General features: G+C 36.5%; 1 protein-coding gene across 7 annotated transcripts in view; it reads right to left on the bottom strand.

The window, feature by feature from the left end:
* The window catches only part of TAF1B (TATA-box binding protein associated factor, RNA polymerase I subunit B), a 93139-nt gene that overhangs the window by 19608 nt on the left and 56149 nt on the right, over positions 1-17382 (bottom strand). For all 7 annotated transcript variants that reach the window (XM_009441987.4, XM_063790118.1, XM_063790119.1 and 4 more), the window contains 4 exons: positions 11082-11229; positions 5171-5348; positions 4527-4573; positions 2397-2487 (listed from right to left, as the gene is read on the bottom strand). In XM_009441987.4, coding sequence (XP_009440262.1) covers positions 2397-2487; positions 4527-4573; positions 5171-5348; positions 11082-11229 — 464 coding nt within the window. The remainder of the gene's footprint in view (positions 1-2396; positions 2488-4526; positions 4574-5170; positions 5349-11081; positions 11230-17382) is intronic.

Below are 17382 nucleotides of genomic sequence, written 5' to 3' on the forward strand. Positions count from 1 at the left end.
TTGTTTTTGTTTTGTTTTGAACCATTCTAATTGGTATATAATGATATGTCATTGTCGTTTTAATTTGCATTTCCCTATTAATGATGTTAAACATCTTTTCACATGCCATCTTGATATCATCTTTGGTAAAACGTCTTTTCAAATATTTTGCCCATTTAAAAAAATGGAGTTTTTTTCTTATTGCCTAAAAATTCTTTATATACTCTAGATACAAATCTTCAAACGGATATGTGATTTGCATTTAATTTCTCCTCGTCTGTAGCTTCTTATTCGTTTAAGTTCTTTTGTGGAGCAGAGGTTCTTACTTCTGATGAAGTCCAATTTACCAATTTTTTTTCTTTTATAGATCATGCTTTTGGTGTCACATCTAAGAAATTTCTGCCTAACCCAAAAGGGAAAGCAAAAATTAGCAGTGAACTCAAATTAAAACCATAATGAGATATCACTATACACCAATTAGGGCATAGAGATTTTCTGCACAGGCTTAATTTTTCTCCATGTTCTTCTCAACACCTTCTATAACAGCTAGAAGTCATCAAAGTAGCCTCTTATGCTGTTTTAGGTTTTCAACTATTGTTTATTAGTGTTTTTCATAATCTCATGCATAGGAACCCATGCTCAGATATAGAAAATGTTTTAATAATTTTCATCTGACAACATGGATGATAATATTCAGAGAAACAAAGAGAAAAATTAGAAATGTATGTCAACATGGGGGTGGGGAAGGGTGAAACCGACAGGTGGCCACCACGCACCGAGCTCTGGGCCTGAGCAGCAGTTGGTAGTGCTTCGCATATTACTCAGCAGTGACTCACACTGCACGTGTGTGTCAGCCCTCAGCACATACTCTAGGAAGAAGGACCTTGGAAATGGGTCCCCTCGACAGCCTCCACCTTGGGGCCCGGTACCTCCCTGGAAAGTGCCATTTTATAACCAGACTTACTTTCTTTGGCCGATAAATTATTCCCTAAAGTAGCTAAAAGCCGGTAAGTCTTAAATGTGCAACTGATATAACACTGCAATAATGAACTGGGCCTCCAAGAGCTATGTTTAAAGTGTAGGTTGGTGTCTGGCTTGGGGTAAGGAAAGCCCTGTCACCACTGAGACACCAGGGAGGAATGGCCCCTAGGCACCCAGTCCTCAGGATCCGTCAGGACTAACCCCAGCTAGCACCACAGAAAGGAAGGCTGATTCTCCAAAATGACCTAAGACACATAACAAAATCTTGTTCCTGCTGCTATTCTTGTGCCCACTGAGAGCCACTGACTGAAGAGTCACTCCTTCTCTGATGAGGAGGCGGGGGGCCTGGTTTCCTGGGAATCCATGGGCTGTTGGGATAAATTCACCTCCACCCCTCTTCTTCATTGTGCATCAATCCTGCCTACTGAGAGGGAACCTGTCACACTTCCCTGCTATGGAAAGGATCATCTCCACAGTGCCTTTTCCACCCCAAGAGTCTGTTTTTCTATTTAAAAGCCCTCTGAAATTTAGAGGAAAAATAATCTAGTTCTACTCTCATACTGGAAAATTGGGTCTTAATTACAGTATATAATGGGCATTATTATGTCTATTTTACTGATGAAGAAATAGGAGCTGAACAAATTCTCATTTCAACTAATATGGGGAACCTTGATTTTTCTCAAAGGATATAAAATTACTGAGTCGAATTAGTATTACTGTAAATTTACATTAAATACAGAGACTCAAAGAGACTCAGAGAGACTCAGAGTCTCTTTCTTCAAAGCCTCAAAGAGACTCAGACTCAGCAAAAGCTTAAGTAACTGGCCCATGGGCACACAGCTAGCTTGTAATGCAGACAGGATTCAAATCTAGTGCTGCTTATGCTCTCTCTACCCTACCACAATGAGCCCACATCAGAATGACAGTTCAAAGAAAGGCAGTGACACTGGCTGAATCAAATGGACTTGCTATCTGCTTTCCTTTGTTTTAATTTTCACAGGGATCTTTATTTTGGGGGAACATTCCAATTACATATGTTGCAAGGTAACATTTGTAATCTTTTTAATATTGGGAAGCATAGATGAGAAATGACTAAATTTGAGAAAGGGGAAGAGGGAGGAGTATTAGAAATATAGGCAAGTCTCATGCAAATTATAAAAAGTTAAATTATAAAAAGTATACTGTGGTATCCTGCATTGGATCATGGAACAGAAAGAGGACATTAATAAAAACACTGGTGAAATCCACATCAAATCTAAACTTTGATTAATAGTAATGTAAAAAAGAGAAAAGTTAATTAGAGTGTAGGGCTAATATTTCCAGAAAAAAAAGTCACAATGTAGATGAGTGTATACTGATGAAGCTTCAGCTTTCAAATGTAAAGTAACAGACACAGAAGAAAAGCAGGTGCATCTAAACCAGGAAAGAGAACATACTTGGCCCTTGCTTCTTCCCATTTTTGTTTTTTCTCATCAAAAGCTTTCTTCATAATTTGGTACCACTTTCTGAAATCAAACCACGGCTTATCTGAAAGAAATAAAATCCAAGATTATTAACCAAATAAACCACACTATAATAATATACATTGTTCATTTGAGTTTTCATTAATTGACATAGCTAAACATTTATATACTAGCTCTTGGAATCTATGGATGGAGTCATTGTCTCTTTACTCTAACAGGACTCTCCTGAGGAATCTGTCAATCCCTCTTCTAAGATCCTACCTATATTGCAGCCCCAACTAAATTATACTGAAATCATCTTTTTACATGTCTGCTTCTCCTAGACTTGACTATTACCTCCTTGAGAACAGAACACATATTTTGTTTCCCACTACAAAGAAGTCCTGCTCCTCCTCTCAAACCCAACACCCAGCACAGTGCCTGGCACATGGTGGTGTTCCAATATGATGAATACATGTATAAAGGAACAAATGATGGATAAATGTGTAAAATGGTACTATAGTAGCTGAACCCAGACTTCCAGTTTCACCAGCTCCTATTCCCATTCTTCATAATCTTAATTTAAAGAATCTAGAGACAAGTAAGAAAGTGGACTGCATTGGACAGTTGGTGTGAGTGTGTGATCAAGATGCAGACATTAGAGAGACAACAGAACTGAATGCAGTAAAGTATAAAAACTCACTCCTCACTCTTTCACTCCATACAGGGATTATTCTCCATTATTCTCTGGCGAAGGCAGTCTCTTTCCATGCCTAACTAAAAATCTTTTCAACTGGTCAATATGATAATTGTTTAATCCAATATGACCTTGTAGACCATACAGCCACAGAGGAGAGGAAAGTACTGAAAGAATTGTAAGAATAGAGGAAAACTAGAGTAATCAATAGAACTCACGGTTCTTTGACCTGGAGTAAATCACAACTTTTCTAAACCTCAATCTCCCCATCAATAATGCTGGGGGCAGGGGATGGTGATTAGCAGACAGAGCAGAGAGAAATGACAGTGATCTTTGCCCTGCTGACAGCATGGATTTATTTTGAGGCTTACAGGGAGACAGGTCAAAGCGCTCTGTTTATTCTACATGTCTACGTAGTAAATTATCACCTTTTAGCATTAGAGGGGATGGTAGAAGACAGCTAGTTCAACCTTTCACTCTACATAGAAGCCAACATGAGCAATGTACAGAAAGTAGTATTTTATTTTGCACATATTCTGGAAAGAACACACAAACTTACTGCTTCCAATAAATTCAAGCCTCTAAAACCAATGAACATAAATCCTAATGAGAACATTAAGAAACTGGAATTGAATTTAATAATCCACATATTCACCACACTTCACTGAGTTGCTCTTAGGCTAGTCACTATGTTAGGCACTAAAGATACATTAAAAGAAAAAAAAAAAAGATATGATCCCTCCCTCCAGAAGCTCACACTTCACTTGTCTATCTGTCTATCACTTATAAAGTACTTATTAGATGCCAGATACTCTTCTAAGCACTTTACAAATATTGGCAATCTAATAGGGACAGACGTACTTAGGCCATTAGTTAGACCCCAAGGCACTAAACATCTAGCAGAAGTCTGAACAAGAGTGACTGCGGCAGGAGTTATTAGTTCTGATTTGGGAAGAGGTGAAGCATTGTGAAGTGGATAGGTGTGAAGACCAGAAAGAAGAGTGGTGTTTATGCTGCATCTTCAAGAATAAAGAGGCATTTGCCAGGGACTGAACAGGAGTTGGGGTAAGAAGGAAAGAGCATTTCAGATAGAGGGACCAACAAGAGCAAAGGCTGAAAGCATCAGAATCGACAGGATGGTCACAAAGCTGCCTGTAAATTTATGATCTAGCATGGCTGGTGAGTAGAAGTTGGGAATACAAAGCAGCCTGGTCTTACATATAATACGGACTCACTGATATTTTTTAGTACCCTAGAGATAAAAGTAGGTAATTATATGAAAAAACAATACTGGTACAATACGCAATTTGTATACATGTGTTTATGTGTATATGTGTATTTTTCAAAGTTGTTTGCCTACATTTATTCCATCTTTTAATCTATCATCTATAACCACTTTGAATTTGAATGATAAAAAATTAAAATACCTTTTTTGTTCTTTTCATTATGCTTTTCAGCAAGATTAGACAAAGACCTAGAGATAACAATAAACAAATCAATTTATTTAGAAGTCATGTATTTGGAAAGATAAATTCTGAATTCTTCTGAGAGAAAAGTGTAGAACAGTATTTGAAATTGATACCATGTTTTAATGGAGAAGCAATCACTGAAACAGAGGAGGAGACACTATAAATACTGTCACTCTTTGTTGGCATCTGGGAGGGGTGACATATTAAGATTCCTTTACTTTCTAAAATAATCTTTGAGAACACATATTGCCAGGAGCCTAAAGGGATATAGATAGAGATTTATGAAGATACTTTAAAACTAGGAAATCAGTGGAGCAATGAGGAACATTGCTACCTAAAGAATAAAAGGTATAAAACATGATCAAACAACTGACAACCAGCTGAGTCAAAGTACTGTGTAAGAAATAATTGTGACTACTAGTCAATGTTCTGTAACAATTGAGAGTCTCCATTTTTTGAGATAACATATAATTAGGTAAATACAGTACAAATTTTTTCTTTAGCTCTTTTTTTAAAGTGTCTTCATGACATTTAAAGCTTTCTTAAAAAACTAAGATCAGCACCATAAAATGTTACTTGTCATAAAATTGACGTACACTTACCACTCGAAACTGTCATCCAATAGAAAGAGCAGTTTCAATACCACCACAATGATAGCTACAGCTTGTACGTCGTACTTAACAGTTTTTGCCATTTTAGCTATAGGATCAAATGTCAGAAAATCCACTTCTCCCATTCCAGTCATTTTTACCACATGGCAAGTTAAGCTATGCATTTCATCTGAAGAACAAAACAGTAAAATGTAAAGTAAATTATTTGGCAACTAGACCATCCCCAATGTATATATCCATAAAATAACCTTTATCTTAAAACACGACACTACGCAAGAACTCAGAGACCCACATTTTGTGAATAAAACATCAAAACATGGCATCCGTATAGAAAAACGAATGGTAGAATCTTAAAACGGCGTATCATTCCCTATTCCGACTTCCTAAAACATCTACTATTTCTAGGACACATCCTGGCATCTGGCAGCCACATACCAGTTGTTTCATCCACGTCTCTTGTCTGTGTTTCTACAGCAGTGTTTGCTCACCTAAAACTAACTCCCTTATGAGACCAAAAGCTTCTCTAGCAATGTATGTGCACTGGCTGGCATCCTGGCTAGCACACTGGAAGCCCTCAATGACTGTTTAACTAGATATATTGCTTTCCTAAAGAAATCATATGTTCAGCATAGACTACACCTATTACTCAAGACTGAATAATGTGGGACTTGGAATCAGAAAACCTAGGACCTATATTTAAGCTTTCCAATCACTAGCTTTGTGACTCTTGGATCAGAGTCACTTAGCCTCAGTTTCTTCACATGTAAAATGGGTTATAATGAGAATAAATTGAGGTTATGCTCAAGTGAATAGACTCTGAAAACTAAACAAAAAATTTCTGTACTTCCCAATCTAAGTATGTAAGCTGTGACCACACCCTACTCTAATCAATTTCAAGTATGATAGCCATTTTTTATAACAGATAATGAGCTTGCATGGAACTGAACTGAATCTTCTACATGCATTCAGTCACCATGTCCTGTTAATTCCATTCTCTCAATGTGGCATATAGTACCATGGTTGAGAATAGACTATGGAACCAAACTGCCTGGGCTAGAGTCCCTGCTCCATCACTTACTAGCTCTGTGACCGTGGACATGTTATACAACCTTTCTGTGCCTCAGTTTTTAAACAATCTATCTAAAATAGGAATAAGAATAGTACTTGCTTCATAGCTATTGTGAAGACTAAATTAATGAATACACCTAAGGCACTTGGATCAGTGCTGACTGCTTTCCAATCCATCCCCTTTCTTCCCTTCACTGTTGCTCCTTAGGCCACCCTTATAACTGCTCTCCCCTTCTCTAGTCTTACTCTCCTGTGGCCCAATCATCGTATTCCCCTGCTCTCATAAACTCACTAAAGCTTTTAGCTCCCAGCCTAATCTCCACAGTTCCCCCAAACAAGCCATATTCTCACTTGCCTCTCTGCTTTGCACAGCTACTTTTGCCCCTTTGCCTAGAAAGCCAGTTTCTTTCCCCCATTCCTCATCTCAGGTTCTGCCTGGCTGAAGCTCACTCATCTTAGAGAACTTGGTTATACCAGTGACTTCCTCTAAGAACAGACATGATACCACAGCCTCCTGTGACTGGCCCTCTTCTGAGTGCTAAAGCAGATGTCCTGGCATGTACCCTTCTACTGCACAGTTAAGGGTTTATCTTTCTGTTTCCCTCTTAAACTTGAGGGTGACTCAATCTTGTCTTCCTAACTGCTACAACCCACACATAATTCATACTAATTACATGTTTATGATAAAGAATAAATAAAACACAAAATTAATTTCTTTCTTGAAACATTTAAGTAAAAAAATTTTGCTGATTAAAAAATGCTTTGTTAACATAGAAACAGAACACATATAACAATGATAATTCAAAATATCGCATCAAAGTATTTTTTTGTCTACCAGATTCTGGTAGCTTGGCTCAGGTTTTCACTTGGCTTTTATTCTTCCAACAAACATTTATTGAGCAACTAGTGTGTTCTGGGTACTTAAGACACAGACACAGTCCTTTTCCTCAAGTCCTTTTCCTAATGAGAATGCAGTATGGTACAGGCTATGACAAACATGGGATGGTGCTTTCAGGAAATGCAAACAGTCCAACAAGGCTTTAGTGTTGAATGTGAAGAGGCTGGCAGAGCCAGACAGTGCAGGTCTTTGTGAGGCAGAGAATTTGGACTATTATACTATTAAGATAATTTCAATTTACAGGTGTCACCTGAATTTACTCCTGGGCTTCATTCAGATGCAAAAAGATTAGGAGATAGAAAATTAAGCTCAATTCAACAAGCATTTACTGAGTGTCTACTAGGTACAAGATACTGTGCATTAATATAATGGAGGAAATTAGAGAAATGAATGATAGGACTCTTGCACTCAAACATGAACACTTCAAACATGGAAAAAATTAATTTTAAAATACCTTCACTAAAATTTTAACCATTATCTATATTGGGTTGTAGAAGCTACAGTCTCTTCTCAGATAATTTAAAAATCAAAACCATATTAGTATTATTATTCTAAAAATATGACATTTCTTGAAATATTTCTCTTCTTTTAAAATTAATATCTTGGCCAGGTGTGGTGGCTCACGCCTGTAATCCCAGCAGTTTGGGAGGCCAAGGTGGGCAGATCACCTGAGGTCAGGAGATCCAGACCATCCTGGCTAACACAGTGAAACCCCATCTCTACTAAAGATACAAAAAATTAGCCAGGCGTGGTGGCGGGCGCCTGTAGTCCCAGCTACACTGGAGGCTGAGGCAGGAGAATGGTGTGCACGTGGGAGGTGGAGCTTGCAGTGAGCGGAGATCACGCCATTACACTCCAGGCTGGGTGACAGAGTGAGACTTTGTCTCAAAAAAAAAAAAAAAAAGAATTAAGATCTTGAACTGCTAACTGCTCCCCTTATGCCAAAAGTACAGACTAATAAAAAAAGCAACTGGAAGAAATGATGAGAATGGTAGCAAGGACAGTATAGGGTCTTGGAAGGGAGCAGAGGGTGGGAAGAGCACAGGCCCTGGAAGGGGAAGACTGGGTTGTAGGAATCTACTCTGCCATCTACCAGCTGGGTGTCCCTGAATTGCCCTAAGTCTCATCTGTCAAGGGGAAGCCTGCTTGCCCTCCCTTCCCACCTTCACAAAGAAGAGAATTTATATATGGGCACTTTGGAAACTTCAGAAATTACATACATGAAACAGAAATTACATAAATGATCATGAAAGCCGTCAGAAACTCTATCCAGCAGGCTCGTGGGTGACAATGGGAGGAACCATAGTAGAGGGTGGAGAGTGCATCTGAGCTCACTCATGGCCATCAAAGGGGCAGCGCTTACTCAGGCAGGGTGTGTGTGACATACTTGCCGAAACCTTTCCCCGAGCCCCAGAGGCTACCTGGTCACCTTTAAAGGCGTTGAGGAGGGGTGGCTATTGTCTCAGCATGTTTAAAACCACTTTTAGCTTTCTGGGAACCCTAAATCCTCTCTTTGTAAAAGTACCACATACATAGATCTCTTCTTTTTGATCAACGGCACCGCACAACTGATGGCATTACCGAGAGCAATATTTGTAATTACAAATGGCACATTCTGGAAATACTCTTAAAATCTTATGTATGGGTGGTTTGCAAACCAACTGTAAACATTTTAGAATCTACATCCTAAGGTATAGGGACTATCGTAACTTAATTTGTAGATCTATTTTTTGTTAAAAAAAAAAAAAAAAAAAAACAGGCCAGGCTTGGTGGCTTATGCCTGTAATCCCAGCACTTTGGGAAGTCAAGGCAGGAAGATGGCTTGAGCCTGGAGGTTCAAGACCAGCCTGGGGAACATGGCAAGACCTCATCTCTATTAAAAATAATAACAATAAAAAAAACTAGCCAGGTATGGTGGTGCGTGCCTGCAGTCTCAGCTACTCGGGAGGCTGAGGTGGGAGGATCACTGGAGCCCAGGAGTTCAAGGTTGTAATAAGCTACAATCACGCCACTGCACTTCAGCCTGGTCAACAGAGCAAGATCTTATCTTCAAAAAAAAAAGAAAAAGCACTCCCCGTGCCCATTAATAAGTAATACAACTCAATATAGGATATTTATAAGATACATAAAGGTAGGAGAAGAAAAAAATAACATGTGTTACCCTAAGGTAGAAATAGCCACTTTAACATTTTGGTATATTTACTTCTAATCTTTTCATGAATGTCTTCATTTTCTGTAGCTGTGGTTACGTTATACATAATTTTGTAATTTGGCTTGTTTGACTTTTTATTATAACATAAACATTTTCCATGCTTTTATGAACTCTTCATAAACATTATTTTAAAAGCTACATACCTAAAGTTCCACTGAATGTACACAACACTGTTTACATAACCCTTCCCTTTCTTTTGGATATTTGTTTCTGATTTTTCAATATTATAAATAAAGAGACTAATGACATTTATGGGTAATTTTTTTCTATATTTCAAATTATTTCTATTGAACAGACTGTGAGAAGTGAAATTTTTCTACCTCCATTTTTTATAATACTGCCTCCAAAAAGTCACTTAATAAATATCAAATGACAATAATGTCTCTCTGTATATTATAACAGATTTATTTCTACTCCTTACGCACAGGAAATGTTAGGCAAGAAATACAGTTAAACTATAGATAACAGCCAGAAAACCTATCATCCCCTCTCTGTCCAATAATAAACACGTGACATAGATGCTTGCTTGCTATTAACCAGGCTGCATCAGTTATATTTTGATAATCCCTGGTATTCCTTCCATAACCCAGTATTCTCTCTATAAACTCAGGATTTAGAACATAAGACAGCAGACAGGAACTTTCCGCACTTGAGAGACCCATCAAAGAAGCAGAAAGAAAAAAAAATCCAAAATAGTAATTCTGATCTATACAACATGTCCAAATGCAGAAATAAGATCTTCCAAATTCTGGAATCTTAAATAATTACTGATTTCTGGAATCTCAATAAGAGCCATATTCCTTAGCTTTAGAAATGTTACATTTGAAAAATTTAAATTATTTTTGTTCCTGTTTTAAAAAATATTTTTAAATTATGACAATACTTACATTTATATACATGTTACTACATATTTACAGTCACATTTATAGTTACTGTACATACAATTTCATATATTGCTTTTTTCACATAACACATGTATTTTACTCTCCTATTAACAATACATTCAATCACATTTTTTACATTGCTTCAGCAATGGTATAGTCACACTACGTTTGTATTTTCTCTTAAGAATATAAGTCCAAAATTTCTCACATGTCTAGTCTAACAAGAAATTCAGGACTGGATTCCACCAGCAGATTGCACTGAGGTTACCTGTGTGTTGGTATACTATGAACCAGGTATAGTGAGGCTCTTTTTACATTCTATGTTTCACTGCCTTAAAGAGTTCAATATGATCTGACCAGATTTTGATCTCCATTTGTTTTATGGACTGGATATATTATCAAGCAACAAAAATGTTACCATAGATTAGCTTCTAGGATTTTTTTAAAAATTAGAATTCATTATGTAATAATAATGCCTCATGCAAATTAAAAAGTGCCGTTTTGGGATGGAGGACAGGTCATTAAAAACATATACTGAAACATTTGGTACTTTACTTGCACTTAGCAAACTTACCGTAAAAATCAAACATATTCTCTCAAGCATAAACCCCTCACACCAAAACAGAACTCTTATTTCTGCAAACTCTATTTCTGAATATTGTCCCTTTAATGATTTTAAAAGGTCTGAATTATTTTAAGAAAGGATTTTGACATTAAGTTTCATGCAACCATGGACCTTTTCAGGTGGTTCTAATAGTCTGTGATTTGAAAAGATTCTATACTCTGCTTATTATTACTCTACTAGTTAAAGTGTCCCCACAATATATGCCACGCACTTACCAGGGAGGTTGACTTCCATCAAGTATTTCATACACAGTATGTTGGGATGAAGATAGCAGTCTTTAGTTATGTCTGGAAAACGAGGCAAATCTAAAAATGTGCCAACTTCTATTGTTTTTTTATAGATATCCTCATAGTCAGGCCAAGACTGAAATAAAAGAGAGACCATCATAGTTGCAATTTTTGCAACAAAAACTATTTTTAAAAATATGTTCTGATTTAGAATGGCTATTATTAAAAAGTAAAAAAATAACAGATGCTGGTGAAGTTGTGCAGAAAAAGGAACACTTATGCACTGCTGGAAGGAATGTAAATTAGTTCAGTCACTGTAGAAAGCAGTTTGGAGATTTCTCAGAGCTGCCATTCAAGCCAGCAAACCTATTACTGGATATATACCCAAAGGAATATGTCATTGACACATGCATGTGTGTATTTATCACAGCACTATTTACAACAGCAAAGACATGGAATCAACCTAAATGCCTACCAACAGTGGACTAGATGAAGAAATTGTCGTCTATATACACCATGGAATATTACACAGCCCTAAGAACAAGATCATGTCCTTTGCAGGGACATGGATGGAGCTGGAGGCCATTATCTTAAGCAAATTAATGCAGTAACAAAAATCCAAACACTGCTCTCACTTATAAATGGGAGCTAAATATTGAGTACACATGCACACAAAGAAGGGAACAACAGACACAAGGGCCTACTTGAGGGTGGAGGGTGAGGATCAAAAAACTACCTTTACTGTGCTTGTTACCTGGGTGACAAAATAATCTGTACACCAAACCCCCAAGACACGCAATTTACCCATGTAACAAACCTGCACATGTGCCCCTTGAACCTAAAATCAAAGTTGGAAAGAAAAAAAAAATTTCTGATTTAGCAAGTAATATGTTCCAAGCCAGAGTATTTGGAATGCTTAAGAAAAGAAAAAGGAACAGATAAAACTAATATGCACTTACTGAATAAAATTTGGAATTTGGAGAAAAGCATGAAGGGAGAAAACCCCCATAAATCCTTAATATTTTAACTCAGCAATTTTAAGTCATAAATACTAAATGTTAAAAGCCACTAAAATTCTATTTGGCTCTTAAAACTCTTATTGGGTTTTCCCATGATATCGTAAAATCACTACTTCTTGCCTTAGAAGAATCTGGAGAAAGGATGAAAGCTACAACCCAATCAGAGTTATAATGTTGTCATGACTGCTCTGATACACAACCTCCCTCTCACCTTTCCCACCTGCACTCTCTCATTACTCTTCAAATTCATAGCTAACAAATGCGGCTCACTGTTACATAATATTCATGTGCTTCCACATGGGAGTAACACCAGGCTTTAAGTCTAGTAGTTAAAAATCCACAATTCAACTTTATACTAAACTCGCACATATAAAAATATATAAGATTCTCTTACAAAGTTCAGAAAAGCTATGAACAAATATTAATATATTCTGTCTAGCACTTACTTTAAGAACTCGAAGTTTTTTGCATATACCATTTGTATTTTTGCAATTTATAAACATTCCTAATATTAATACTGCATGTAATTTTTCACTTACTCATCTATTCACATAAAAAATTTAGTTTAGAGTGGCCGGGGTACGGTGGCCCACACCTGTAATCCCAGCACTTTGGGAGGCCGAGTCGGGCGGATCATGAGGTCAGGAGACTGAGACCATCCTGGCTAACACGGTGAAACCCCATCTCTACTAAAAATATAAAAAATTAACCGGGCGTGGTGGCGGGCGCCTGTAGTCCCAGCTACTTGGGAGGCTGAGGCAGGAGAATGGCGTGAACCCAGGAGGTGGAGCTTACAGTGAGCCGAGATTGCGCCACTGCACTCTAGCCTGGGCGACAGAGCCAGACTCCATCTCAACATAACATAACATAACATAACATAACATAACATAACATAACATAACATAACATAAAATTTAGTTTAGAGCCTATTCTATGCGAGGAATTGTGCAAAGTACTTTGAGAAATAAAAACATGAATAAGATCATCTCAGAAATAAAAAGATGAATAAGACAATCTCCTTAAGCAGTTGACAATCGAGAAAGGAGATATAAGGCTTGGATAAATACCTATAGTACAACACACATGTGCATGTGGCATTTCAGAAAACTAACATTTCTGATATGGTAGAACACTATCAAAATTGAGCCTAATATAAAAATTTTGAAAATCCATTTTGCAGTATCTATTAAAGTTGAGCATATGTACCTCCTAGGTCAAGGGAATTCTACTCCTAGCTATGTATACCCAGCAGAAATGCGTATGCATGCCCATAAAAGACATGTACTAGGATGTTCATAACAACACTATTTGCGAAAACTCTAAGCTGGAAATTACTCAAATGTCCATAAATTACGTATCTAGAATAGATAAGTGAATTGTGATATAATCTCACAATGGAACAGTATTCAGTAAGTGAACGTGCTACATGCAACAATGAATCAATCTTCAAAACATAATGTTCAAAGAAAAAAGCCAGACGCAAAAGAGAATGATTCCAGTTATATAAAGTATAAAACTCAGTAACTCTGTCCCCATCTTCTGTACTGTTAGAAGTCAGGATTTGATTACTCTAAGGGTGGGTAGGACATGACTGGAAGGGAGCACCCAGCAGAGCTCCTGGGGCGCTGGTAACGCTTCTCCATGAAGCTGGGTGCTGTGACTGTGTTCAGGTTGTGAAAATTCATCACACTGTATATACATTTATGATGTGTAGACTTTCCTATGTGTCTATTTTACCTCAATAAAAAGTAAAAAAAAAAAAATGCTTCATACATCACCTTTGTGGGAGAAATCATCGCTCAAATACAAAGGTGGAAAGACCTTAATGGTACAGGGGTATATGCTTATATGGAGACAATTACACTGTTAATTTTTAGAATTTATAACTATGCTTGATTTTACTTTGCCTGAAGCTAAAATCTTCCCTGTATTATATTTATTTTGGTACAACTATTTCAATAGCTAAACTCTTACATTTCCTTAGGAAAAATGCCTTCAGTTTATGTTATATTATCAACATATGATTGATCTGTAGCTGAAGAATACAAAGTAATTTTCTCTTAATCCAAAGTAGCAATGTGGCATTTTAAGTTTTTTTTTTAATGTTGGGATACAGTTATTCTACTTGTACACTAAAATACTATTAATTGTATTTTAATCTGTGAATTTTAAAGAGAGAAAATAAAAACATAAGTTCTCAGCGACCTCTGAAAAGAAGGTGTCTTCCTTTTTATTTGTAAAATTAATTAATTTAGACCTCTGGTTCATTCTGCATAGAATTTGAAGCATCTTTTCAAGCTGAGACAATTTAACATTACTAATAAGATTTATGGCAATCTTAATCCTTTTAAATAATGCAGGTAAGAGATGCAATTAAGTACTTTTATCTGCAAACAAAACACTAGAGCAGTAAATGTTCCCCTTAGAAAAAAAAATCATCTAAAAAATGATTTAATGGATGATAAATTCATGACAAGTATGTGTAAGGTCACTAATGAGAAGCAATTTGGTAGGCTACAAGGATTTAGCATCTTTTCAAAACTTCCACACTAAAAGCTGATACATGAAACTCAACATCTGGTGACAAAGAGGCCACTATTCTTTCGAATATGAATTGAGGAGAAAATAATTATTAAGTGTGCATATCTACCTATTTATCCTATAGATTAGATTCCAGATTCTGCTAGTCTCAATTCAGTATTACAGATTTCATTTTTTAAAATTTCTTTTATTTTTAAACTGAACCAACTTTTCCTTTTTGAGTAACACTCAAAATATTTTTTTAAAGGTGGCTAAAGGTTTTCAATCCTATCCCATTTTCTTTTAACCAGTCTTGCCTCATTGTTATGCATTTAGGTTGTTTCCCATTTTTAAACCAGTATAAAGAATGCTATGATGAATATATGTTAGCAACATTTAAATTTGATTATAAAAATAACACATCAACATTATAGAAAATTTAGGAAATATAAAATTCTATACTAAAAGATAATAAAAATCTCTGACAACTTAGAGAAACCCTCTGTTAGGATCTGGGTGGACTTTTCTCTCAGCTCATTTGGGCACATCCATATTTATAACATTGGGATTTAAATTCAACAGCCTATTTGACATCTCTACTTGGATTATCTTTCTAGTATGTCAAACTTATATATCCCAAGATCTTCCACATCCCTAAATTTTAATCCCTCCAGCAGTGTTCCTTACCCTGTCGCAAAAAGCAAACATTTAGGAACATCCTTGACACCTCCCTTTTCTCACACACCACGTTCATTCCATTCCACAGACTGTTTACTCCACCTCCAAGCCTGGTCTTCAGTGACAGTCTTTCTCATCACTTTAACAACTCTACCCCAGACCCGAACTATCAAAAACCTCCTGACAGCCCTATATCTGCTTCTAGCTCTTTGCAACTGGGAGCCAGGGTAAGATTTTATTTTATTATTATTATTTTTTTTGAGACAGGGTCTCACTCTATTGCCCAGGCTGGAGTGCTGTGGCATGATCACAGCTCACTACAGCCTTGACCTCCTGGGCTCAAGTGATCCTCCTGCCTCAGCCTTCTGGGTAGGCTGGGACTATAGGCATGCACCACCACACCCAGCTAATTTTTTGTATTTTTTGTAGAGATGGAGTTTTGTCATATTGCCCAGGCTGGTCTTGAACTCCTAGGGTCATGCAATTTGCCTGCCTTGGCCTCCCAAAGTGTTGGGATTGCAGGCATGAGCCACTGCACCCAGCCCAGGGTAAGATTACAAAATGAAAATCTGGTATGTCATTCCCCTACTAAAATCCCTCTAATAGTTTACACTGCTCTTAGGCTAAGCTCCTGCCTGTCTGAGAGCTTTTGTACAAACTGGATTAGGAATATAGTTTCATCTCCTGAATTCTGACCTAACATTATGTTTTGTGAGAATTTTCTAATGCCACGAGATAGCCTGTGAGAACATTATTTTGAGTGACTGGAAAACATTCTTCTTTATGAATCCATCATTTCCTTATTACTGGATATTTATGTTAGATATACATATCATGCATCATATTAAGCAGCTAAGAAAACGTGCTTTGATAGGCTGTTTTATGATTTAGGAAAATATTCATAGTACAATACTCAATTTTTAAAATGCAGGAGACAAATTTGTATACGTGCTTCAATCCTAATTTTGCAAATATGTTTATGCACATTAAACAAGACAATCAAAAATAGCAAATGTTAATGGCATTCATGAGAAATCAGACTGTGATTTTCATCTCCTTCTTTATACTTCTCATTATTTTCTACATTCCTTCTAATTCTGAATACATTACTTTTGTAATAAGAAAAAAACATTCAAAAATATATTGTGGTTGTCTAAAAAATTAAATATAGACTTACTATATGATCCACCAATTGCACTTCTGGAACTGAAAGCAGGGATGCGAACAAATATTTGTATACCAATGTTCCTACTGGCACTGCTCACAATAGCCAAAAGGTAGAAACGACCCAAATGTACACCAATGAATGAATGAACAAAATGTGGTATGTATGTACGTAAATGTATATATATTTTATATAAGACAAAGCTGGATATTAGCAAGTAGTATATACAGATTTTGAATGTTTTATATATATCATAGAATATTATCCAGCCTGAAAAGGAATGAAATTCTGACACGAACTACGATATAGGTGATCCTTAAAGATATTATGCTAAGTGAAATAAGCCAGACGCCAGACACAAAAAGTCAAATGTTGTATGATTCCACACGTATGAGATACCTAAGGAAGTCAAATTCCTAGAGACAGAAAGTAGAATGGTGGTTACCAGAGGCTGGAACAAGTGGGGAATGGGAAGTTGGTGTTTAATGGGTCTGAGTTTCAACGTGGGAAGATGAAAAAATTCTAGAGATGGAGGGTGGTGATGGATGCACAAAAATATAAATACACTTAATACCACTGAGCTGCACACTTACAAATGGCTAAAATGGTAACTTTTATGTGTATTTTGCCACCAAAAAAAGTATAAAATGGAACCTAAGTTCTCAGACAAGGTGGCAGGAGAAAAAAAAAAAAAGAAAAAAGGAATGTAAGTAATGTCTGTCTAAAGGAAAAAAAAAAAACACAACATGTTAAAGAGGTCATAATTAGAAGTGTAATAAAGCTGGAAATTTAAAAAATTCAGCATATATGAAATCTACAGACATTCAAAATCTATACCACTTGCTAATATCTACTTTTATCTTACACGAAACTTCTTATAAATAGAAATATACTTTTGGGGGAAATA

The sequence above is a fragment of the Pan troglodytes genome, chromosome 12 (genome assembly GCF_028858775.2).
Source record: "Pan troglodytes isolate AG18354 chromosome 12, NHGRI_mPanTro3-v2.0_pri, whole genome shotgun sequence".
Classification (NCBI taxonomy): Eukaryota; Metazoa; Chordata; class Mammalia; order Primates; family Hominidae; genus Pan; species Pan troglodytes.